Source organism: Gracilinanus agilis, chromosome 1 (genome assembly GCF_016433145.1).
Source record: "Gracilinanus agilis isolate LMUSP501 chromosome 1, AgileGrace, whole genome shotgun sequence".
Classification (NCBI taxonomy): domain Eukaryota; kingdom Metazoa; phylum Chordata; class Mammalia; order Didelphimorphia; family Didelphidae; genus Gracilinanus; species Gracilinanus agilis.
The window spans coordinates 23,872,477-23,898,810 of record NC_058130.1 but is presented as its reverse complement, the minus strand read 5'-3'; the positions used below and the strand labels follow the sequence as shown (position 1 = coordinate 23,898,810).

Here is a 26,334-nt window from a genome sequence, read left to right as displayed (position 1 = left end):
AGGAGAGCCCAGGATTTCCCCCCTCCCTGGCCATTCAGAGCTAAAGGAGCCCTTTCCCCAGTCGCAGGGCAGGAACTTAGGGTAGTAGATCCATAGACTTGGAGTTAGGAAGGCCCGTGTTTGAATTCTGCCTTTGATCCTTTCTGTGTGGCCCCAAGCAATTTATTTATGTGTCCTCGTCTTTAAAAGGAGGATAAGAACAGCCCCTCCCGCGAGTCCTTTTGGAGATCAAATGAGGTAACAGAAGCACTTTGTAGATTTCCAAGTGTTACAGCAATACTGCTCATTCCCATGAGTAAATCAGAATCTATCGTTACATTTTATATATATTGAAATGATAACTATAATTGTAGATACTTTCTATTATATGTTGCATATAAACATATCATATATAAGTATATTATACAAATATTTGCATACATTATCTATAAATTAATATATAAAACCACAATTAAGTTTCATATAATTATACATATGTAATTTTCTATTTTAAATTATTCTATAAATATAAATTCTACATATATATTGTTATAAATTGTGTTATTAATATATTAATGTACTAAATGTTTTAAATTATAAATATATAATTCATATACCAAATATATACAATTATAAATATGTAATTTATATACTAAATGTGTTCAATTATAAATATATAATTTATATGCTAGATATATACAATTATAAATATTAGTTTATATAAAATATATACAATTATATATGCAAACATCTATAATTATACATGCATATATCTATAACTATACATATAATATGTACAAATATATGTACAGGTGTATAAAATATATACAAATTTATGTACAAAATGTATAAAATTAAAATATTAGTTTATATATGAAATATATGAAGTTAAAAATATTTATACATTAAATATATGTAATTATAAATATATACTGTAGGTATTAAATGTACAAAATATAAATATTTAGCTCATGTATGAAATATGTAAAATTATAAATGCATAGTTTATTTACAAAATATATTCAATTATAAATATATAATTTATATACTAAATATATAAAATAAATATAAAACTTATCATATAGATATATTATAAAATCGTAAATATTTCATACAAAATTATAAACATAATCTTATGTGTTAAGTATGTAAATTTAAATGTATTTTATATAAAATTATAAATATTTCATATACTAAGTACATATTTATATATTAAATTTAAATATAAACAAACCTTTTATTTTGTTATCTGTAAGATTTGGCATTAAAAGAAGGGGGACAGGGGGGCAGCTGGGTAGCTCAGTGGAGTGAGAGTCAGGCCTAGAGAAGGGAGGTCCTGGGTTCAAACCCGGCCTCAGCCACTTCCCAGCTGTGTGACCCTGGGCAAGTCACTTGACCCCCATTGCCCACCCTTACCAATCTTCCACCTATGAGACAATACACCGAAGTACAAGGGTTTTAAAAAAAAAAAAAAAAAGAAGGGGGACAGATAGGGTAAAGCAGTCCATGCGTGCCATTTACATGTACTTAGAACAATGCCTGACACATAGTAGGCTTCTAATAAGTATTTACTGACTCTATATTGATATATAGTGTGTTCAAAAATCTTTTCTTCTGTTCTTTCTTCTATGCATTTCCTTTGCTAGTCGTCCACTCTTCAGAAGTTGTCTTCTTCTTGGTACTTCTGAAGATGGTCAATACTAAGAGAAGAGAAAACTTGAGGTCAGAGGATCATAAATGCCATACTTAGTGAGACCTCCTTTCCTCCCTCATTTTACTGAGGCAGCTAGATTGCTCAATGGATTGGACATTATAGTCACAAAAAGCTGAGTTCATTATCTTCCCACTCGCAGTTTCTAGCTGAATGACCCTGCACAAGTCGCTTAACCTCTATTTGCCTCAGTTTCCTAATCTGTGGCAGGGCTACTCCCAGGGTTCTTGTGAGGATCAAATGGGGTTGTCATATTATCAAATTTTGTAAACCTTAAAGCTCTTTATAAATGTTTGTTATTCTTCTTCTTCATGCTGATGAGAATAATAAAAAAGGCTAAAGAAAAAAAAATAAAAAGGAAAAAGGGTCCTAATTTTAGAGCTGGAAGAACTCTTAAATCCAACTCCCCAGTGTTACATAGGACATTAGGTGTTTATTCCTTCCCTCACCCAAGGTGCTTAATGATAGAGTTAATAAAGTATAGATTCTTCTCCCCCTTGCCCCTCCCCATGAAAGCTTAATGAAAGTGAAACAAATGAATCTGTCGAATTGACCTTTATCCAATATTTGAGTCTTTTCTCTTTGCTTTTTCTCCTGATCTTCTATATTTTCTTTTGCCCAATTCTCTTTCCTAGAATTTCATTATATTCTCATGTAATACACCATTACCTTTGAATCTATATCTTGCTCGGTTCCCTCCAAAGCCTCCCCTCTCTTCCATTCCCACCCACACAATTCCCCGTTCTCTGGTCTAGAAATGGACATAAATGTCATAGGCTCATACACTTAGTGTGGCGCGTGACTGCCATACTCTGGGTAACTAAACCCAGGGCTGACTTGTTCTCTTGTTGGCTTCTATCAGTAATCCCTGCTGGCTGCAGGCTTTTCACCAACTCTGCTCAGCAGTAAAAGTCTTCCTGCACAATCTACTACATCAAAAATAATAATACTAATAAATGCTATTGATGAAACTCTTTGCCTGGATGAGAATTTTTTTCCTCTCAATTGCACAGTTGCCAATATATTATTCATTGTTCTTAATAACCATGTTTGACTCTTACATTATTTGCTGAAGTTATTACAGTGCCATAGGCCTGTCCCTCCAGGGTTTACTTCCAGAGGAAATCTGTAATACTAGCCTAATTTTAAGTGGGTGATACTCGGGAGATACTTGGGGTTTTCTTTACCATTTTTTGTGTTCTGAACCCCTTGGGTGGTCTAGGAACTCTTTCTTAGAATCATGATTCTGAATGCACAAAATAAAATGCATAAGATTACAAAGAAAACCAATAACATTAAAAAAAAAAACAATGATCAAAAAAAGAAGCCAGGTTAAGGTTAAGAAGCCCTTCATTAAAGGAACTCTGCCAGCCCATGTCTATGTGGCTTTGGAAATATCAAAGAGCCACCACCTCCCTTAGCTTCCCTTCTCTGAGCATTAGGCTTGAAGTCAGTCAATAGCTCTGTGACCCTGGACAAATCTCTTAACATCCTTTGACCTCAGTTTCCTCATCTGTAAAATGACAGAGTTGGCCTCCAAGACCTCTAATGTACCCTTTTAGCACTTGTTCTAGGATCCTACACAAATGCTTTTAATTATTCCTCTCTTCATGTTGTCAAATAGCACCATGCATGTGAAGTCACTTGGTCAACTATAAATCCATCAATAAATGAAAGATGCTTCCAGGTTGGGGATTCTGCTCATTGCGCACCACCCATGGGCTATGTGGCTTGTACTTCATTTCTAGCTTTGGAGAGGGAGTGCCACAATTGAAATCAGGAAGATATGTTATCCACCTAATAGCTGGGACATCCTGGGCAAGTTACTTAAAGAAATAAAGACATTAGGAAATGATGGCGCCATTGAAGTGGATAGAGTCGCCATTGGCTTCCTCCTAACATTAAATTTCATTTCTCCCAGCACCTCTTTGCCCATTGAGCTAGAAGAATGCTGACTAACATGGTGAGAGGGGGACCATTTTAATCTTATTGTTAAGAATCACCCAGGAATAAACACAATGAGATAGAGTGCTGTGATGGCTATAGAGGACTAAAGCAAGAATCAGGAAGACCTGAGTTTAAATTTCAGTCCTGTCACCCACTAGTTTTTTGACCATGTACAATTCACTTTCCCCTGTCAGCCTCAGTTTCCATATCTATAAAATGGGGATCATAATAAGCTTTATTCCAACACTACACCTTGAGCTCGTGGATCTTGTACCAATGGTCACAGATTTCCAATATGGCGGCCTGAGCCCAAGGTGTGGTCTTCATGGGAATGGTACTCATAGGTCTCACCACCTTAGCTCAGTTTTTCCAATACTCCTGAATGACGTCTTGTCAGGTGATGGCTTGAGGCACCATCCACGCCTTTCACAGTTGAGAGGAGAAAAACTTTGAGTGGAAAGGCTGTTCTTTAAGTTATAAATTCCAAACCAACTGTTCCATAAGGTAGACACTTGAAATAGGGTCCTACTTAAGAGCTGTTTCCTGGAACATTACCTTGTTCTCTGTCAATAGCCAGCTTAACTGGGGCTTAAAATGAACATTGCTATAACAGGAAAGGTGGGTTTAGACTTGAGCTACAATTATGTATTCAGGACACACTCAAGAATGGATGAGGCAATGCTTGTAAGGATCGGGAATGGACCGGTGAATTCACCCAGGCAAAGAACTGCCAATGTACAGGGTGTTGGGCTTGGACTCAGGGAGTCAGAAAGACCTGAATTCAAATCTCAGCCTCACTTATTACCTGTGAGATTTTGAGCAAGTAATTGAACCTCTCAAAGCCTGACTTGCCTCATCATTAAAGTAGATAATAATACCTACCCCCCCCACGAGTTTTTTAAAGGAGAAAATGACATACTATTTTAAAGGCATTTTGAAAACCTTAAAATAATTGACAAATACTAGCTATTATTATTAGAAAGCTCCTACTACTATAGGTAGGGACATCCACAGCTACTACAATTTCAGTTAAAAGTTAATGAAAATGAAGAAGATCTGAGTTCAAATCCAGCCTCAGATATTTATCAGCTTTGTGACCTTAGCCAAAACATTTAACTTGTCTCCCTCAGTTTCCTCATCTGTAAAATGGGGATAATAATACCATCTACCTCCTAGAATTATTGTGTGGATCAAATGAGAGTATTTTAAAACCCTTAGTCAGAAGTCTAGCACATAGTAGGCTTGATATAAATGTTTATATTATTATTAATTTCTAAATAAATAATATAGTATTATATGTAATATAATATAATTATTTTTTCTCATTCAAATTTGTGTATCCTCAACTGGTCCATGGACCCCAGGGGAAGAGCCCCTTCCACTTCTAGGAGAAATCACCAGAGGCCTAGCCTTTATAGCATTATTAAACACAACTTTCCCCAAATAAATGATTTCTCCTTTATATATTAGAAATACATTTCTGACTTTTTAATTATCTAAATGTTCTTCTCTGTTCTGTAATACAGAGTGCAGAGATAGTGCCCAAAGGACAGGAAAGAAACTTACAGTTACCCAGAAAATGGTTTCTTTAAAAGGAAGCCAAGGGTGAGTCTCGTCCTTTCTCTACTCAGGTGAACCTGGGGGAAACTTTGGCTCCATTTTTCATCACTATGCATAGAGCTCATAGGCACATAGACATTTTCACTCTGTTTTAATTGTTGCTTTTTTTCTTCTTCTTCTTAGCCATAACCCCAAATGGTTATGGGATATCATTGATAGAAGGCTAGCACACACACAATATACGTGTATCACATTCTCTCTCTTTATATATAAAAATATCTGAGTATATAAACATGTGTGTATACACCCACAGATCTCTCCCTCTCTCTCTCTCCCTCTTTCCCTCCCTCCATCTCTGTCTCTGTCTGTCTCTCTGTCTTTCTGTCGCTGTCTCTGTCTCTGACTCTGTCTCTCTCTGTCTCTCCATCTACTTCTCTCTCTCCCTATCTTTAATAAACCTTTACCCCAAGATCCAAATGGTAGAGGACGTTAGAACAGTGGTTCCCACTTCAAGATTAGCCCTGATTGAGAGGACATCACCATTTTCTAGGCAGCCATCAAAAGGTTTCTCCTATTTTTGTCTAGCTTTTTCTATTTAATTAAGCTTTAATTAAAGGCTTTAAGGACCAGCTTCTCTTAGTCCCTTTAGTAATGCCGTAATGATTCCAGTTGTGGGATCAATGAGGATCAGGCTGGTTTATAAGGTGATGGGGAATAGTGGGTGTGAGTGCAGACACAATTATGCTGTTACCCACAGTAGCCAAAGATTGTTATCTACTGGGGAAGCATAATTCCCTGACACTCGAAATTGCACAAGCCATTTCCAATGGCTCCTAAGAGAAAATCAACCAACAATCTTCTCTTCTCTGACCTTAATTTTTATTTGAATGGGATCAGCCCAGTAAAGTTCAGGCAGTGGGTTACATTATCAAGCTACAATAGATAATGACCTGACCTTTCCCTTTTTTATCTCGGTTTCCAATAGAAAGAATCACTTGGCTGCCCTGGACTCTGTTCACTAAGCCCCAATTGTAGCTGACCCAACCACGCTAAATTCATTTTACAGAGGGTCTGAGGCCAGAAAGAAAGAACCTAGCCACCAATTCACTTTGACCAATCTTCACTTTCCCATCTTTATCCACGTCTCCTTGGGCCTGGCCTGATTGGGGTCCATTATTTGGAATGCCTTGAACAGAGATGGCTTCAGAATAGTCTTTCTATCTCCACACACAGGGATGCGCTGAGCGTAGAACAATCCTGTTTGTATCTGACTAGGACAAATTTAGTCCATTAAATATGGCAAGGATGATTCTATGGAAAAAAACAACCTAGGCTGTCTAATGAATTACCATGCTTTTATGGAGTGCCTTCTGTGTGCCCAGGATCGTGCTGAGCCCTGCTATATTTATAAATGCCTAAAATAGAGCAAAAATCAGGTTTCCTGGGTGAATAAAAATACATAATGTATAGATATACACTCATTTGTGTCCCAGGTGGAGAAGTAGATAAAAGTGGTGAGCCTGGCATTCAGAAGACAATAATTCACATTCTGCCTCTAACACTTTTTAGGTTTGGAGTCCTCGGCAAGTTACTCTTTCTTAGACTCAATTTTCTCATCTGAAAAATGGGGATAGTAACATCCCTTGCCTTCTAGGGTTGTTATGAAGATTAAATGGCAGAGTTAAGTAGAACTCTAAAGTTTTACTGGATTGTACAAATAGAAGCTCTGGTTATTATTACCCATTTACATCCATATTCTTATCTGATATCTATACATGTACCTGGGCATAAGTATATATAGTGAGAGAGCCCTAGACTTGGAATCCAACAGGACCTGGATTCAAATCCTTCACTCTCCATCCCTTTCCCTAAGAGCTAATACAATCTCTGCATCTCTCGAAATTTGTTAGAACATTGGTTCCCACTTCGAGCTTAGCCCTGAATCTCTATAAACTAAAATATTTTCTAAAATTATATAAAAAAAATAGCAATAGTGCTTAGGTTTGGGGATGTTGTGATAATTCACCAATATGGTATTTTTTTCTAATTTAAAAAAAATTTTTATTTTGAATATTTTCCCATAGTTACATGTTTCATGTTCTTTCCCTCTCCCTCCAAACCCCCCTAATCCCCCTTAGCTGATGCACAATTCCACTGGTTTTACATGTATCATTAATTAAGACCTAATTCCACAATATGGTATTTTTAAACATGAATGTCAACTGTCAAAAGCCATGCATGATATTATTTTATGTACATTTGTAATATATACTAAATATATATATTTATAAATATGTATATACACACACACATATATATATATATGCACACATATATACACCCACATGCTTACCTCCTTATAATGCACACACATAGGGAGGGGAATTTGGGGGACCATCCCTAGAATTTCATTGGTTCAGGGGATCCTGACTCCCTTCTCCAATGACTGTTAGCATCACCTGCTCCGAAATGTGATCTCTTAGAGAGTGGCAGGGAGGTGGTGAGTAATACTATTAAATACAAATAGTGACTTAAAAGGAGTAGTGATGTAGAACTTTAGCTAGTTCACCAAGATCTGTTTTGTTCCACCGATTCCAGGTTATATCCACTATGGGATGCAATAAAGAAACAAAATTGCCCTCACCGGATAATCCCCTTACTAGTTGACAGTTCCAAAACTCTTCTTTAGTGGGATTCACCGAAAGAAATTGTATCCTAAAAAATGGCAACAGCTTTCTTTGGTTGAACAGCTCTCTGGAATCAGATAGAAACTACCTACTGGGTAATTCTTCCAGAAGAGTTTCGACACCTGACTTTGTTGATAATGACACCAGCCAAGAATACATAAGAAAGGGAAAAGAAGGACCTGATATCATGGTGCCTCTTATATTCAACAATATTATTATCATGGCCACCCATATGAGAGGATTATATGATGTTAGCAAAAAAGTATAAATAAAGGAAAAAGAGATCCATTCATTCATTCATTCATTCATTCATTTATACATTCACTTCATAGAATAGTTCCATAAAAATAATGTATGTCCATGAGAAGACAAGACTTTTTAACATCTTCCTGAGCTTGGAGGTCAAACAGGCTATCCAGACATCCTTCCGATAGACTAGTGGGAAAAAAAAAACAAGAGAGAGGCTTATCTACCCTTCAAAAATTTATGCATGGCCAAAAAAATTAAATAAAGAAAATAAACTTTAAAAAAAACACTTAACGGGGCAGCTTCAGAAGATGCTGACATTATCTAGCCATTGTTCTCTCAAGTGAGGGAGAGTGGATGACAGCCCGAGTGGAAACATCAGTGAAGAGATGATAAAACCCTTTTAAATGAAAAAACTCCTGGTAAAATGCATTTAACAGAATTGAAGGCAAGAGGGTAAAACTTAACTGCAACAACTTAAAAAAATTTTTAATCAAAAAAATTTAGTTGTAACCAAGAGCCCCTTCCTGAGCAGCAACATTTTGCAAGAAACGAGCTTTTCTTTTTCTTTGTGAAGGCAATACATTCCCTCTAACCATTCAAAGTGTGCTCTAAAAACAGGTTAATAGTTTCCAGCTTTGGGTTGGATTTGATGGCAATAAATGCCCTGTGAAAAATGTTAATGGTCTCTTTATTCCTTTTTTTTCCCTCCCCATTTTCATGCCCCATACATTTTGAAAATTAATACCACTGTGGATTTTCTGAATTTGCTAATTAGTAAGAAGGTTGACATTTACTAATATAAAACTATGAATAAACCCACTAATTTAAAAATTATGTCACAATCAGAATGTTCCCATGGAAGCTGGAAGACCAGTTGAAAAATGTACTCTTTAGTTATTTATTAATAAGGCTATTAGTCAGAGGATTAACATGTAACATGTTTTTTAAATGTTAGACTTTTTCTTATTTTTCATGGTGATAATTCAGTTATAATTTAATTGTCTATTATCATCAGGATAATGATTTTAATAGTAATAAGGCAAGATTAGCTCCTGATCTGTTTTCTAGGTGAGGGGGAAGGCAGTACCTCATAAGGTCCATCCTATATAGCAAAAGCAAATACCAAAATGACTATGTAAATCAGTGGAATTTTCTGGTTTAATCTCATGTGTCTATGAACCCACGCTGGCAAGTGATCTCCATAGATCTTTAATCTCTTGGAGAAAACACTCTAATAAGACAAGATTCAAAGAGAAAAAACAGAAGGAAAGAATATCATAAAAGCATATATTATGAAGGAAAATCTAGTCCCTGTACCCTCATTTTGAAGATGAAGAACCTGAGACCTAGAGACTTGGCCAGTGTCATGTAGGTGATGGAGTAAAGGTCTGAACCTATGTACTCTGTCTCCACATCTAGTTCTCTTTTCTTTTCTTTAAAAAAACTTTTATCTTCTGTCTTAGAATCAGTACTAAGGATTGGTTCCAAGGCAGAAGAGTGGTAAAGGCTAGGCAACTGGAGTTAAATGACTTATGTAGAGTCACACAGCTAGGAAGTGTGTGAGACTAGATTTGAATCCCAAAACTCCCATCTCTAGACCTGGCTCTATCTACTGAGCTACCTGGCTGCCCTTTTGTCCTCATGACAGAGCATCACCCAGCCTGTCCTTATAGAAACCAATTCAATTATATTATAATTGAAAAAAAAAAGATTCTTAGAAATAATATAAGGAGAACATTAGATTCCAAGTTGAAGCCACCATTAAAATTCTCCTTTGACCCCTTTTCAGTATCTGCTCTTAGACAAGTCTTTCAATTCACCCAAATTCTTTCTTCATCTATAAAATGAGCATCATGGCAACACATAAGGAAGGTAGTGCCAGTGGAGACCCAGTATTGGCAGCTTTTATTAAATTGTAAAGACTTTGAAGGATGGGTCTACCAATGGACTAGACTTTTGTCTTCTGAGGCCAGCATTAGTAAAGGTTGAAAAAAATCATCACTAGTAATGTCCAGCAGTTATATGTCATTTAACATATGTTTTCTCACCTGATACAATATCCCTGTGAGGTAGGTGCTATTATTATCCTTATATTTAAGAGTAGGAAATGGAAACTGAGAAAAGTTAAATAACTTGTCCAGGTTCACACAGCTAATTCATGTCTGAAGTAGGATTTGAACTCAGGTTTTCCTGATTCCAAGTATAATGCTTTATCCACTGTATATCCTCCCTGTCTTGAAATAATGGATTTCTTCATTTCTAAAATAAGATACATGTTTCCATATTCTTTCAGTGCCTTCCAGCTCTAACATAAAATGATAATAACACCCACTTCCTAGTGTTGTTGTAAGGTTTGGGAGAGAGACTTATATTTGTCATTTCATTGCTATAGAACTCTGAATTTGGGAAATTTCTGCTACCAATACAAGTCAACATCTTCTCTGTAATTTGCAGTCTTAGAGAATTTCCTGAAGCTCTGAGAATTTAAGGGAAGCACATCCAAGATATGACAGAGGTAGGAGTGAAATTCAGGACTTCTTCACTTAGAGGATGAAGTAATCTCTAAAATACTCTGAAATGTGGAAAGGAATTTTCATAAATACATTATTATAAATAGTGACAATCATCATTGTTGTTATTGTAGGAAATTACTAAACATCATCTCTCTTAGGGCTACTTCTGTATAGGAAATCTATCTTTCTTTTGTTGTGTATTTTTAAACCTGTTTTAATTGACCATTTCAGAAGTATACAGCACACACCTTTTGCAAGGAGTCTGATAGTAAAAATTTAACATCCAGCTCTTCAGAAAAATAACTGAGCACCCAGCACACTTTTAAATTTAATTTGAATTACTAACCCTTTCTCAATCATTATCATAAAGCTAGATAATCAGCAAAACAATAAAGCAAGCCCCAATTTGTAGCCTTCATAGATTTCCAAGGAATAAATGCTCACACTGAAAATTTAGGCTCTGGAGAGTTTGTAAGGGCCAGCTGCAGCCTGCCCTGTTGTCAGTAAACATTTCAAGAAGCATTTATCAACCATTTACTATCCTCAAGACACTGTGAATACAAGGACAAAAAAAAATACAGACAGAAATGAAAAAAGTCTCTACCCTTTTGGGGCTTACATTCCATTGTCTTAGTTTTATTTCTAAGCCAGCTTCTTGTCTTCTGAGACAAGTGACCCTTAAAAGGACTAAGGCCTGTATTTTTTTGTAGTTGAGACATTTCAACACTGTCCAACTCTTTGGGACACCATTTTGGATTTTTTTGGACAGATGCTGGAGTGATTTGCCATTTCCCTCTCCAGCTTGTTTTACAGATTGGAAACTGAGGCAAACAGAGTTAAGTGAATTTACCCAGGGTCATACTCTTAGTTTCTGTCTATGAATGAATACTTTTATGATCCACCTTCTTAAACCCAAGATCCAGAGTTATAATTTTGTTGAGGGTTTAGTACTTGGAGTGAATTTAATTTTTTTTTATTAAGTATGAGATTTCCTTTTAAATTTGAATTACCTGGAAATTCTGGCTCTGGATGAACACACTTCAGTTCCCCAGGAATCAGAATCTATTTAGAGACATTAATTGTACACTTAATGATTAGTGATGGCTTGTCAGCCTTCCAATTATTGTGTTTTGTTGCCCAGAGAGTATTCCACAAAAAGATGGAACAGCAGAAAATACCCTTTGCAATTATGAGGACTTTAAAGGGAATCAGTCGTCAGAACTCTCACAGTCATTCATTTCACTTGCCTGGCGGACCTAACTAGAATATATTTCACTGGAGACATGTAGGCATCTGTGAACATTACTTTAGTTACCCTTTCTACAGCAAGAAAACTGGTACTTCAGCTCTAGGGATGATAGAGATCCTGAGCTATTTCCTCCAAAGGAAAAGGTTAGGGAGATTGGTGACCTCTTCTGGCAGTAATTATATAGTATAAAATTAGGCCTTTTGCCAACTCAAATTTCGTTAGTCTTTTTGTCTTTTCTGCCTCAATCTCCCTCCATAGACCTAATTATAGGAATTTGGGTGGGTGGAGGAGTTCTCTTTTTCTTTTAAAGCAAAAGGTATTTTTTGTTGGGTTTTTTTCCCCCCTCTGGAGGGGGGATTGAAATGTAAATGGCTGCAACTATTTTTCAGAGCTTCTGAAAGCATCAAACAAAATCATTACTTAAAAAAAATCCACCTATTAAAACCATCTTATTGCCCCAGTTTTTGAAATGTTGCTTAACTAATTGATGGGAACTCTTCTTACAATTGGTACAAATTAGGTATCTGGCCTCCAAGAAATACTTTCATAAAAAAAAAGTTTTCCTTCTCTTTTTTTATATTGAAAGATAAATGGCTATACCTTAATGAAAGTAGAGATGGCATATTTATCAAATTTGTATGTTGCTCAATGTTAGGAGGGGCAGCTAACACACTTTATGAGATAGTTGGGATTTAAAACAACAACAACCAAAAAAACCCCTTTTCTCCTGTCTTAGAATCTATTCCAAGTTTTGGTTCCAAGGTGGAAGAGTGGTAATGCCTAGGCATTTGGGGTTAAGTGACTTGCCCAGGGTCACACAGCTAGGAAAGTCTGAGATAAAATTTGAATCTAGGACCTTTTATTTCTAAGCCTGGCTCTTTTTCCATTGAGCCACCTAATTGCCCCAATAGTTGGGATTTTTAAAAGGATCTTAACAGGCAAGAATTTTTGGATGAATCAAATGAGATGGAATTTAATCAAGATAACATAAGGTCTTACACTTGAGCCCTAGTAATTGACTTGATAAGTAGAAGATGGGGAAGCGTTGCTAGCACTTTGTTTGAAAAGTTCTGGGAGTTTTAGTGGATAGCAAGTTCAATATAACAAAGTGATAAGGCAACTAGAAAAAAATGTATCTTGGACTGTACTAAGAATATGGTAGGAAATGTCAACCTAAGATGAAGGGCCTACAAACCGTAGAATATGAAGATTAACTGTTGAACTAGGAACATTTAACCTGGAGAAGGCTGAGGTCATTGAAGGCAGGGATATAATTGAAGCTTGGTTCAAATTTTTGAAGGGTTTTTAAAAAGCAGAACCAGGAGCAATCAGGGGAAGCTGCAAAAAGACAGTATGGGCTTGATTTTAGGAAAACAAAACCAAACTAAAAAACCTTCCTAACCATTCTAGCTTCCTAAAAATGGGATGACATCTTCAAGATGAGTGGATTCCTCCTCGCTCGATGACTTTAAGCCAATATTGGATGAACACTTATCTGGAATGTAAGAGTGAAGATTGATTTTTTTAGGTCTTAGTTGGAATGGATGATTGCTGAGATATTTCCCAACTCTTAAATTATGATTCATGGGATTGTAAACTCTTTGAGGACAGGAAATGTCTTTTGCCATTTTTTGCTTCTTCAGAACCAAGTACAGAATCTGGCACATAGTAGTTGTTTTATAAATGTTGATTGATTGATTCTAGGATTCTGACCATTTTCCTGTAATCTCCACAGAACTTCCTAGTATTAACTTATGACCTTCCAAAGTGGGATATATTTTCTATCTCACTTAGAAGAGTAATAGTCTTCATAAATTCCTATGAAATTGGAGTTTATTGCCTTATGTCTTCTGGCTTTTCACTCTCCATTTTCTTTGTTGTTGTGTCTAGACATAATAGATCTAATAGATCTAATGGAGAAAACCAGAAAACCATGTTTTTTGAATACGGAGTAAATTCATGCTTTTTAATCTCTGTTGAGACTATCTATTGAGTTTAGGGATTGGAAATGCCAATTCAGCAAACATTTACTAAATTGCCTACTAAGGCATTCTACTAGGTGTTGAATATTCATGGATAAAACAAAAAAATACAACTATTGCTCTCAAGGGGCTTACCGTTTTTGGAGAGTTTGTCTTTGACATTCTGCTGATCATTTTCTCTGCACTTACTCTCTGTGACCATGACATTTCCTGATTTTCCTTCTACCTTTTTAATTTTGTCTCCTTTACTTCTCCTCTGGACCTGCCTCAGGGGTCAGTCCTGAGCCTACTTTTCTTTTTCTCTGATCCTTGGCAATCTCACCCATTCCCAAAGTTCCAACTATCATCTGTATGTAAATCATCTACAAATCTGGGTCTTCCCCTTGACCTCAGAATTAAAATTCAAACTGCCTCCAAAGCACCTAATCCCATGATCTTTTTAGGTTTTTGGAGGGACTTCTAAATATCAGGTACTATGCCAGGTGCTGAGGCAACAAAGGCAAAAGTGAGGTCCACCTGCCCTCAAGCAGCTTACATTGCATTTGAAATATACACATATTCTCAAGATAAGTAAATATGAAATGGATTTTTTTTTTAAAAAAGTGATTTTGTGGTGGAATCAGGTAAGACATCCTGAAGGAAGTGACTAGATGCTGAAGTGATAGAAGGACTCCAAAAAGCAAAGTTGAGATTAGAGAGAATTCCAGACTTGGAGGATAGTTTGTACAAAGTCATGAAAAGGGGAGGAACAATGCTGAATACAGAGAACAGCAAATTGTCTAGAGAATAGATTTTGTGATGGGGTGTAACTGACCTTGGAAGCAAAGCTGGAACACTGGGTTTATTGGTAAATGTTTAACAACTGTGTTTTCCAGAAGGGGAAAACAATACACACACACACACACACACACACACACACACACACTTTAAAATTTAATCTTTATTATTAACACATTCTTAAGTTTACATAGTCAACAAAACAACAAATCAAGCCCTGTCAGGCAATGATAGCTGATTTCTGAGGTATAAATGCTTAGTCAGAAATTTTAACAATCTCCTCTGTTAGCCAATAAGACATGTATGTCTTACCAACACAAAAAATGAACCTATTGTTCTTCTAAAATGGATTCTTCTCTGACATCTTTTTTTAGTGGCATTTCTATTCTCCAAGACTCAATGCCTCCCTTTCCTATTCTTTATCCCAAGTATTCAGGGAGGGGTCTTTGGATGGATTGAACTTCTTATACCATCTCTCATCCCCATCCCTTCTGTCTGTAGCCATTGGTGGTACCATCTTTCCAATGAAGTGGATTCTTCATTCACCTCCTTGACTCCCTGAAGCAGTTCTATCAACCAACTGGGAATCTTATGGGGAATCTTCTCTGCTGGTGCACCTTCATCATTCAGCTCCTTCCTAGGGTTGTTGAGAGTCTCAAATAAGAGAATGCCTCTAAAGTACTTTGTTTATTTTAATGTACTTCATAAATGCTACCTATTCTCAAGGGAGAGCCTGGTTTCAGTTAAAGTGAGGAGGGAAATAGAATGCTTTTTGGAACAGTGAAGGATGTTGGGGAACTTGTTGATAAGAGACAAAGGATTCTGACAGACAGTGTTGTATGGCTGTGTGATGGGAAAGGGGACTTGGAATGGGGCCATGGCATCATAGGGGTAATGAGAATAAGGGTGAGTGTTCAAGAGGAGATAGGTAGGCTATCGTATTATAATTAATCATGAGTAACCACAGAAATAGCCCAACTATATTCTTCTATGTGCCAACACTTTTTAATAATAAAAACTATTAGCGTTTATATAATACTTATTTTGTGCCAGGCATTGTGCTAGGTACTAGATATACAAAGAATGGAACCATTGCCAACTTATAAAGTATTAACATTCAACTTGGAGACAGGAGAGAATATATAAATATAAAGTGAAGGAATCCAAACCACCCTGGGACACAGGATGTCCCAAAAGTCTTAATGCATTTTTAAGCTTTAATAGCTATTAAGCTTACTAAAACTTAATTAAATAGCTTAATTAAATAGCTATCAAAGCTTAAAACTGCTCTAAGATTTTTAGGTCACTCTATACAAAGTAGTTAAATACAAGGTCATTTCAGAGGGAGGGCATTAGCGGTTGGGGGGAAGATCAGAAAAGGCTTCAGTCAGTCATCAAGCATTTATTAAATGATAAATAAATTTATTAAATTAAATTTATTAAATAAGGCATCTAGTTGGGCAAAATGAAGAAGACATCTTCATGAATTCAAATCTGGCCTCAGTCAGTTACTAACTGTGTAATCCTGGACTACTCACTTTGCCTCAATTTCCTCTTCTGTAAAATGAGCCAGAGAAGGAAATGGCAACCTACTCTAGTATCTTTGCTGAGAAAATCCCAAGTAGAGTTATGAAAAGATGGGTAGGACTGAAAAAAATATATAAATGATTGAACAACAGCATCATATGTCAGACACTGTTCTTAGAGCTTAGAATAGAAAGGTGAAAACAGAGTCCCTGCCCTCAGGAAGCTTACATTCAAATGGGAGAGAGAATATGAAAAATCACTAGGTACATAGAGGATATATAAAGAATAGATGGAAGGAAATTTGTGCAGAAAAGCATCAGTAGCTGGTAGATCCTGGGAAAGGCCTCTTGCAGAGGGTGGGATTTGAACTTAGTCCTGAGGAAAGCTAGGGGAACTAAGAACAGAGTTGAGGGGGGGAGACAATACCAGGCATGGGAGACAGAATGGTCACCTAAAGGTGAGGATGAAGTGTTTGGTGAATTATAAGTAGAGGATTACAGACTGTATGGAAGAGAAGTTCAAGAAGACTAGAAAGGGAAAGGTCAGATTGTGACAGGCTTTTAAAGCTAAATAGATGATTTTATATTTGATATTGAGGATCAGATAATAGGAGTCCCTCAAGTACATTAAATGGGAGGGGACGGACCTGGTCAGGCATGGACTTTAAGAAAATCACCTTGGATGCTGAATAGAGAATAAGCTGGAGTAGTGAAAAGAGACAAGTCAAAGAAACCAATTAAAAAACTATTTGGATAGTCCAAGTCGGAGGTATGTCACAAGTGGGACTTGAGTGTGTAAGTCTTCCTGAATTCCATCTATCTATAATCTATACAGTCTCTCCTTTGGCTCTTTCCCATCCCAACAAAAAAAATCATCTATTGGCCAACTCTTGGACAATGAACAGATTAGCTGAGTGAGGTAGCCCAAATACCCTTGGAAACCTTTCACAGAATGCCTTTTCTATCCCTTTGCCCCATCTCTTAGAACCTCACTCCCTCTTTTAATCTGTCCTATAAATCACTTATTTAGTTTTAAAATCTAACCCCGCCCCCAAACTTGTAGAATAAGGCAACAAGCCTCTGCTTGCCATCCATTTTGTGACTTGAAATTGTTGAAGGTACAAAAGGCAGTGCATTTATACATGGAAAATTCATTCTGGAATGGAGAGCTTGCTGCATCTTTTCAGGGTCAAAATGAGGACAAGTTAGAGGTTAAGGGAATGACTAAATGCTGTTTCTTTTAACAATATGACTCTTTGGCAAACCCTCACATAAGTGAAGAGGAGGACAACAAAGAATTATTGCTAGGGCGATGACATCTACCATGTAAATTATGAAGACCACGCAGGAAGAATGCTTTGAGTCACCGTGAATCATTTAGACCAAAGTCATTGCCTACCTTGGAAAACTTGAAGCTAACCTATACATAGAAGACTCCTACTTGGTCTGAACAATGGGACCATGTGACAGGATTCAGGTGTGGGCCTCATTCCCTTGGAGGGATGCTCATTAATGTTCTCTGATGCCCTCTTGAAAGGCACTGAAGCATCCCCATTGTTCCATAGACCAAGCTAATAATTAGAATCTCTGCATTTCCAAATGGTAACTTGTAGTGGGAAGCAGTAATGAGACAGGTAAGAATGAAACTCCCCTGATGAGTGCCTATCGAGAGTGTGCTTGCATGATGAAATAAAAGGAATTTTCAAAAAAAAAAGGCATTGTCAATTCAGAATAACCTGACTAATAGCTATTTGTTTAAGAAACACCACTGAGAAAATGTGGTTCGAGAAACTATTAAAACCCACTACACATGCAGTACAGACTGTGTATGTACTGCTGGAACTCTGGGAGATCCTGCAGTATTGCAAGTAAAATGATTGTAGGAGGAAAGATAAAGAATTTTTTTAAAGATACGTTGGATTTTATTAATATGTTATATTAACTAAGATCCCTGGGTAGAGATGAAGTATATAGCATCACCTCACAAGCCCTTGCCCTTCCTTTGCTAAATTAATTCCCATCCTTTAAACCTAATCTAAGAATCCACCTCCTCCTTAGAACTGTCCTGGACCTGCATCAGTAAAAGTATTTTCCCATAGGTTTCATTTATTTATTTATTTGTTTGTTTGTTTATTTATTTAGTTGTTTATTTATTTATTTAAAATAATTTTTATTTTTTTGAAAAGTTATCACGGTTACATGATTCATGTTCTTACTTTCCCCTTCACCCCCTGACCTCCCCACCCCCATAGTTTTAATATGTGTCATCGATCAAGACTTATTTCCAAGTTGTTAGTTGCATTGGTGTGGTAGTTTCAGGTCTACATCCCCAATCATGTCCACATCAACCCATGTGTTCAAGCAGTTGCTTTTCTTCTGTGTTTCCTCTCCTGCAGTCCTTCCTCTGAATGTGGGTAGCATCTTTTCCATAAATCCCTCAGAATTGTCCTGTGTCATTGCATTGCTGCTGGTACAGAAGTCCATCACATTCGATTTTACCACAGTATATCAGTCTCTGTGTACAATGTTCTTCTGGCTCTGCTCCTTTTGCTCTGCATCAGTTCTTGGAGGTCTCTCCAGTTCACATGGAATTCGTCCATTTTATTATTCCTTTCAGCACAATAGTATTCCATCACCCGCATATACCACAGTTTGTTCACCCATTCCCCAATTGAAGGGCATACTCTCGTTTTCCAGTTTTTTGCCATCACAAAAATCACGGTTATAAATATTTTCATACAAGTCTATTTATCTATGATCTCTTTGGGGTACAAACCCAGCAATGGTATGGCTGGATCAAAGGGCAGGCATTCTTTTATAGCCTTTGAGCATAGTTCCAAATTGCCAGCCAGAATGGTTGGATCAGTTCACAACTCCACCAGCAATGCATTAGTGTCCCAATTTGGCCACATCCCCTCCAACATTCATTATTCTCCCCTTCTTTCATTTTAGCCAATCTCTTAGGTATGAGGTGATACCTCAGTGTTATTTTGATTTGCATTTCTCTAATTATTAGAGATTTAGAACACTTTCTCATGTGCTTATTGATAGTTCAGATTTCTTTATCTGAAAATTGCCTATTCATGTCCCTTGCCGATTTATCGATTGGGGAATGGCTTGATTTTTTATACAGTTGATTTAACTCATATATTTGAGTAATTAGACCCTTATCAGAGTTTTTTGTTATAAAGATTTTTTTTCCCAATTTGTTGTTTCCCTTCTGATTTTGTATGCATTGTTTTTTTGTTTATACAAAAGCTTTTTAATTTAGTATAATCAATCATCCCATTCACATTCAGAGTTATAATTATCAATTGTGTATTCCCCAGCATTTTGGTATCCTCTCTTAGTTCTATCCCTTCTTCTTAGGCTATTTCCTTTTAAACCAGTAACCCTTGTCCCCTCCCTTGATTTACTACCCTTTCTACCCCCTCCCTTGTTATTTCCCACTTTTTATTTTTAAGGCCTAATGAATTCCCTCTCCCTTCTCCTCCCCTCCCTTTTTTGACCTCCCCACTCCTCTGCTCTCCTTGGTTTATCCCTTCTGACTTTCTCAGTAGGGTTAGATAGAGTTCTATTTCTTAATGGATATAGCTACTCTTCCATCTCAAGGTTAATTCCACTGAGTAAGGATTAAATATTACCTCTTAATTCTCTCTTCCTCTCCTTCTTATAATAGTATTCATCACCTCCCCTTCCCATGCCCTCTTTGTGTCTAATAGACTATCCTATTTTTCTTATTCATTCAAGTTTCTCTTGGTGCCATCTACTATTCACCCCCCCTCATTCCCACCCACCCCCTTATCATCTTAGACCATTTAGTATCCCAACCTCTCCCTGTGTATAATTCTTCTAATTAGTATAATAGTGGATACTATAATAGTGAATAGAGTTCACTACAGAGAATTACACATAACATTTCTCCATATAGGAATAAAAATAATTAGATCTTATTGAAGCCTTTAAAGAGGCAAATTTAAAAATAAGAGTTTTTTTTTTCTTTCCCCTCTGTTTCTTATTTACCTTTTCATGTTTCTCTTGGTTTTTGTGGTTGGATATCAAACTTTCCATTTAGTCCTGGTCTTTTCTTTGCAAATACTTGGACATCTTCTATCTTGTTGAATGCCCATACTTTCCCCTGGAAGTATATAGTCACTTTTGATGGGTAGGTGATCCTTGGTTGTAGACCCAGTTCTCTTGCCCTTCTGAATAGCATATTCCAAGCCTTGCAGTCTTTTATTGTGGAGGCTACCAGATCCTGTGTGATCCTGATTGGTGCTCCTTGATATCTGAATTGTCTCTTTCTGGCTTCTTGTAAGATTTTTTCTTTTACTTGAAAGCTCTTGAATTTGGCTATTATATTCCTGGGTGTTGACTTTTCTGGGTCCAGTGTAGAGGGTGATCTATGGATCCTTTCAATGTCTATATTGCCCTCTTGTTGTAGGACTTCAGGGCAATTTTGCTGAATAATTTCTTTAAGTATGGAGTCCAAGTTTCTATTAATTTCTGCTTTTTCTGTGCTGGGTCCCCATTCAAGGTCCATGCCTGAGCTCGGAATCTGCATCTGCAGCTGTGACCATGCCTGCTCTCAGGGTCTGCGTTCAAAGTCCACACATTCTTTAGCCTCTTGGAGTCTTAAGTCTTGCTGCTCTCAGGAATAGGCCCTGGTGACCCCATGTAGCTGTCAAGCACTTAATGGATACCCCAAACTTGCTCTAGCTATTGTGCGCTGGCTTTGGCAATGTAGGTGGTGTGGGGGTGGGTGGGTTGCTCAGCTCGTGTTTTAATAGAGCTGTTTCACCCCCCTTTTAGCATGGAAATGCCCCAATCCCACGTACCTTCAATGCTGCGCCCTGTTGTGGGGTCCCTTCATTCTTCTGGATTTGTTTTTATGTTCCCTTGAGGAGTCCTATATGTTTCGGTTAGGAAAGGTTAAGCAGCTGCTTTTTACTCTGCTGCCATCTTAACCTCCCATAGATTTCACATGACACTTAAAAAAAAAAAAGTAAAGCACTTTGACAACCTTAAAATCCTTTTGATTGTTATTGTCATTATCTTCATCAGAGGTTAGAAGTTGCTGAGCAGGGCACTGAGTGGCAGCTATAGTAGAGAGGGAGGAACAGCAGCCTGAGAGTCCAAATACCTGAGTTCCAGTCCCCCTCAAATTACTATGATGATTGCGATCATCATCTGGTTTTCTAGGCTTCAGGTTTTTCCATCTGCAAAATACTTGTGTTGGACAAAATGATGTCTAAGGTGTGCTCCAAATCTGCCATGTTGTGACTTCTGATTGTCCCATTTGCTCCTGATCCAAGGCTCAGAAGAGGTCTATCAAGCACTGATTATCACTCTTCCTCCTTAAGGAATGTTCCCAAGGGTCACATTAGCTATCAGGGACTCTTATGTCATGTGGTACTTTATATGTTTTACATCAGACATTTCTTGATTCCCACACATGCCAATACCTTCTTCTCTCCCTCTTCCCAACCCATTATCTTGTATTTCTGCATTTATTTTATATATCATTTTCATATACCTATATATGCAGCTTGAATGGTTTCTACTTCAATATCTCATTTTATCTTGGGATATTTGTAATGATTAAGGCAGCTTTTTATTCTATTCTTTTGCTTCCCCATTCAGCAAGCCAAAATTTGCTTCTTTTTGGGCTTCCACTCCTTGTGTGGCTCTTTGGGGTCAAGCAGAATGAGTCATTTCCCTCCTTCCCACGGCAGCCCCTACAATCATGGTTGGTACTTTTTCTTCCTTTCCAGGTACTCCCACTGCTGGCTACACAGCCCAAAGCCCCCAGTTCCTTACCCATTCAACTCTTGGGAGATTGATTATGTGAAGTGAGTGGGGACAGAGCCCCCAAGGGTCCAATGAGCCTTGACTGTCTGAAGTTACTTTAGGGTGCTTTAATGACAAAGACATTCAAGTCTCTCTTTTCACCTGGGCTCTGGAGTTCCTGCTAAATTTGTTGTTTACTGCTGTAAAATAAAGAATCCCACCATCTACTGTTACTGTAGAAAGCCCAGTGATTCTGGAGATGTTATTTTCTTTTATGATTAGCTTCTTAGCTTCCATTAAACCCAACTGGCCTCTGAGCTCTTGGGCCTTGATCAGTTCACCTGGACACTTAAGACCTCAGTGCTCCCTTTTGATCCAATTTTTTTCTTTCTGAAGATTTTCCCTCTGCGAACATCACCTTACATGTGACCTGGTAGTTCCCTGCCTGGTGCTAGTTGTAGCCACTGATTCTGGTGCCCTTTTTCCACCTGGAGCATTTAGCTTTACCTTCTGAATTGGATTTGGTGGAATTAACTGTTTAAAAACTAAACATAACCCTAAAGTTTTTCTCCACCAAAGTAAATAAATGGTTTGTTTTTGTGGAGAAGTGGAAGCTTAAATAAGCCTAATTTGAAGCAGAAGTTCCTCATCAGTTTGTTCTCTTACCCCTGTCTTTTAAAAACCCTTGCCATTTGTATTAGAATTAATACTAAGTACTGGTTCCAAGGCAGAAGTGGCAATTGAAGTCAAGTGACTTGGCCAGGGTTGCATACCTAGGAAGTAACTAAGGCCAGATTTGAGCCCAAGACCTTCTGTCTCTCTAAGTCTCTCTAACCACTGACAACCCACCTAGCTTTTTCCCTTTCCTACCTCTTTTATTGTAAAAAAATTTTTTAAAAATCCCCAAAACAAGTTTTTTTCTCATGGCATCATAGAAAGGTCCTAGGATTATAGTTCATTTTGCAAATGAGGAAACCGAGCCCCAATAATATGGAGTGATTTGCCTAAGGTTACACAGACAGTAAGCAACAGAAGTGGGATTTGAACCCAGATTTGTGATACCAGCTTCAGCCCTATTCCATCATACTCACTATTTGGTCCTGGGCAAGTAAGTATTTAACCTCTCTCAGCCTCAGTTTCCTCATCTGTGAAATGTAAAAGACAATAACAAAATCTGTTTAGTAAGGTTGTTGTAAAAATAAGTTGAGATTATATATATATATATATATCAGTTTGCAAACTTTTAAGAGCTATAAAATGTTATTATTTTATTATTAAGAACCTATACCCTGGAATGTGCCATTCCTAAATGCTGGCATAGAATGAATGGCAGTTGGGTGACACAGTGGATAGAGTGCTGAGCCTGGAATCAGGAAGATTCATCTCAAGTTCAAATCTTGTTTCAGACACTTATTAGCTGTGAGACCATGGGCAAATCATTTAACCCTTTTTGTCTAGTTTCATCATCTGTAAAATGAGCTAAAGACATACATGGCAAATCATTCCACTGTCTTTACTGAGAAAACCCCAAATGGGACCACAAAGAGACTGACATGATTGAACAACAAGAACAAGGATGGAATGAGGTGGTACCTTCTGGTCTATAAATAGTAAGTAGAGTGCTGCCAGCTCCATCAGCATCTAATCAGTTAGCAGACAATAGTCAATCTTTGTAGAATAAGTAGTACCTTAATAGCTGAAATAAGTGGTCAAAGGCCAGAGATGATGTTTTTTAAATAAGAATCAAAGTTATTTAGATAGTAAAATGATGGTGAAAGCTTTTTATTACCATCCTAGTATTCTGTAGATTGGTAGGAAAACTAACAGGAAATTCTTCTCCCCTGCACTAGATTTGACATTTGTCCTTGGTAGCAGTTTGGAAATTTCACAAATTTGAGATTGCATTTGTCATTGTGACCATCGAGCCATGCCCTCTTATAAGTCTGGATGCCTGTCTAGGCCAATCAGAAGAGGACTGATCAAATCCACTGATTCGCAAAATTAAATGTGAATAGCTGAGACCTTTTCATTATTTCATTTTTGTTTACTAAACTTGGAGATAGTCATAAAAAGGATCTTATCAATGCTAGCAGATATACTTAGATTGGTAGTGTGAGTAGTTGAGCCAAGAAAGGAAAGAGGGAAGGTAGTAAGTATTCAATACTCAACAAAAGGAAAAATTCTCTTCTTGTCATCCCTTACTTCTTACCTCTCCCTTGCCATCATCAGTTTCCAAGTCTTTTTGAAACTTATTTCCTTGACATTTCCTCACATCCATCCCCTTGTCTGTACAAACATCACCATCCCCATCACCTCTTACAGATTATTTCAATAGCTTCCTGCCACAGGTCTCTCATCATCCATACAGCTTCCATAGTAATTTTCATAAAGCCCATCTATAAACTGGTCACATCCCTGTCCAAGAGTTTCTGGTGGCTCCTAATTTCTAGTATAAAATAAAAACTATCCTAAAATTTAAAACCCTTAATAATCTGGTTCTAAACCACCTTTCCATCTTCATTATTCTTTACTCTCCATCATCTGCTTTGCATTCTAGGAAAACTGATCCATTGATTCTTTCCCAAATTCCATCTCTCATGTCTGTGTTTTTTCAAAGGATTTCTGCCTGGAATGTTCTTCTTTTCTGTATCCATTTCTTGGAATCCTTAACTATGACTAAAGCTCACCTAAAGGACTACCTTCTATGGTTGATCTTTTGTGGTTTCTCCAGTAGTTAATTTACCTTCCAAAATTATTTTGTATATCATTTGTGTGTATTTTGCATTTACTTATGTATGACTATATTGTTTTCCCCCAGTAGCAAGCAAATATTTGGAGGACAGGGACTGCTTCATTTTTGTCTTTGTATCTGTATTTGAGATTTGAGTTAGTTAAGTATAGGGTATAGAGATGAGAATTTAATTCTTGGGAGCTGATGAGATTGTCATGTGAAACAATGTAAAGAAGAGAAAAAGGGTCTAGGAAAGATCCTTGGGTGAGCTCCATATTCATTAAGTGTAACCTGAATGAAAATCCAGCAAAAGAGAGCTAGGACTGATGAAATAGAAAGGAGGAGAACAAAAGATAGCAATTTCAACAATACCTACAGAGAAGAGGGTATCAAAAAGAAGTGAGTGATTCATAGTGTCAAAGGATGCAGGGCAGTCCAGGAAGATGAGGATTGTGAAAAGGCTGTTGGATTTGGCAATTAATAATTCACTGGTAACTTTAGAGGGAACAGTTTCAGTTGAATGATGTTAGAAACCAGACCATGGAGAGTTAAGTAATTAATGAGGAGAGGAAGTGTAAGCATCAATTGTAGATGGCTTACTTAAGGAATTTAACTAAAACATGAAGGACAGAGGACAATAGCTAGGAGGGATGGATAGATCAAGAGAAAGATTTGGTTTTAGACTGTGAAAGACATGAGTATGGCATTGGCATTGAAGGCATTGGCAAAGCAACCAGTAGACTGAGAAATTAAAGATTATGGAGAAAGTAAAGATGATAGGAGGAAGGAGGAAGCTATTGGAGATGATAAGATGAAATGAGGTTCCTTGTGTAGGTAGGGGTTTGCCTTAGTAAGCAAAAGGTCCACCTCTTCATTTGGGAAGGAAGAGAGAGTGGGAGAAGGCATCTAAGTGATGTGAGATGAGGAAAATATTAGAAGATGCTTTAAACCAATGATCTCAGTTTTTTTAGTCAAGTACTAACAAGATTCTTACTTGAGTAGGTCAAGCAAGGGAGCCATAGGAAGTTTAAAGAAAAAGAAAAAAGGTTAGAAAAATATTTGGGGGGAATGAGAGAGGGAATCAATTTGCCTTTTAGCGTCTGAGGTAGGATTCGGGTCTCAGACTTCATTTACTACTGGTCTAACCCTCTGTCACCCTAACTATCTTATAGGGAATGATATACTCAGGGCAAGAGCAGAATACCAGCATTGTCTATCTATTAGACACATTTTACAGTCTCTAGTTTCTAAATTTCACATATGCACCCTGAAAGACCTAGTAATTCAGAATATAGAATCTAAAGATTTCCATAGGGTCTCCTGAGCAGTAGCCCCCATATGGAATACTATTTTGGTACATCTGATTCTGTTATCTGTTACTGAAATTCAAATCAATATGTCATTCAGTCCAATAAAATTATGACATGCCATTTCATATTGCTGTCAGCCTTGCAAACAGGTTTAGTATTTGGGGGAAAGGAGAGTGGATGGGGGATCATTCTGTGAAATGTGTCTGAATCAGGGCTAGTTGGCTCAGTGGACCTGGAGACAGGAAGACCTGAGTTAGCCTCTAATACTTAACTTTCTCTCTCTCTCTCTCTCTCTCTCTCTCTCTCTCTCTCTCTCTCTCTCT

The 26,334-nt window shown here is 37.3% G+C and overlaps 1 protein-coding gene across 1 annotated transcript in view; it reads left to right on the top strand.

Annotated features, from left to right (window-relative positions):
* The first annotated feature begins 193 nt into the window (after window positions 1-193).
* FHIT (fragile histidine triad diadenosine triphosphatase) overlaps window positions 194-26,334 on the top strand; it is a 951,800-nt gene continuing 925,659 nt past the window's right edge. The window contains exon 1 of the mRNA XM_044660289.1: window positions 194-237. Within this exon, the coding sequence (XP_044516224.1) occupies window positions 233-237 (5 nt within the window). The 5' untranslated portion in view covers window positions 194-232. The remainder of the gene's footprint in view (window positions 238-26,334) is intronic.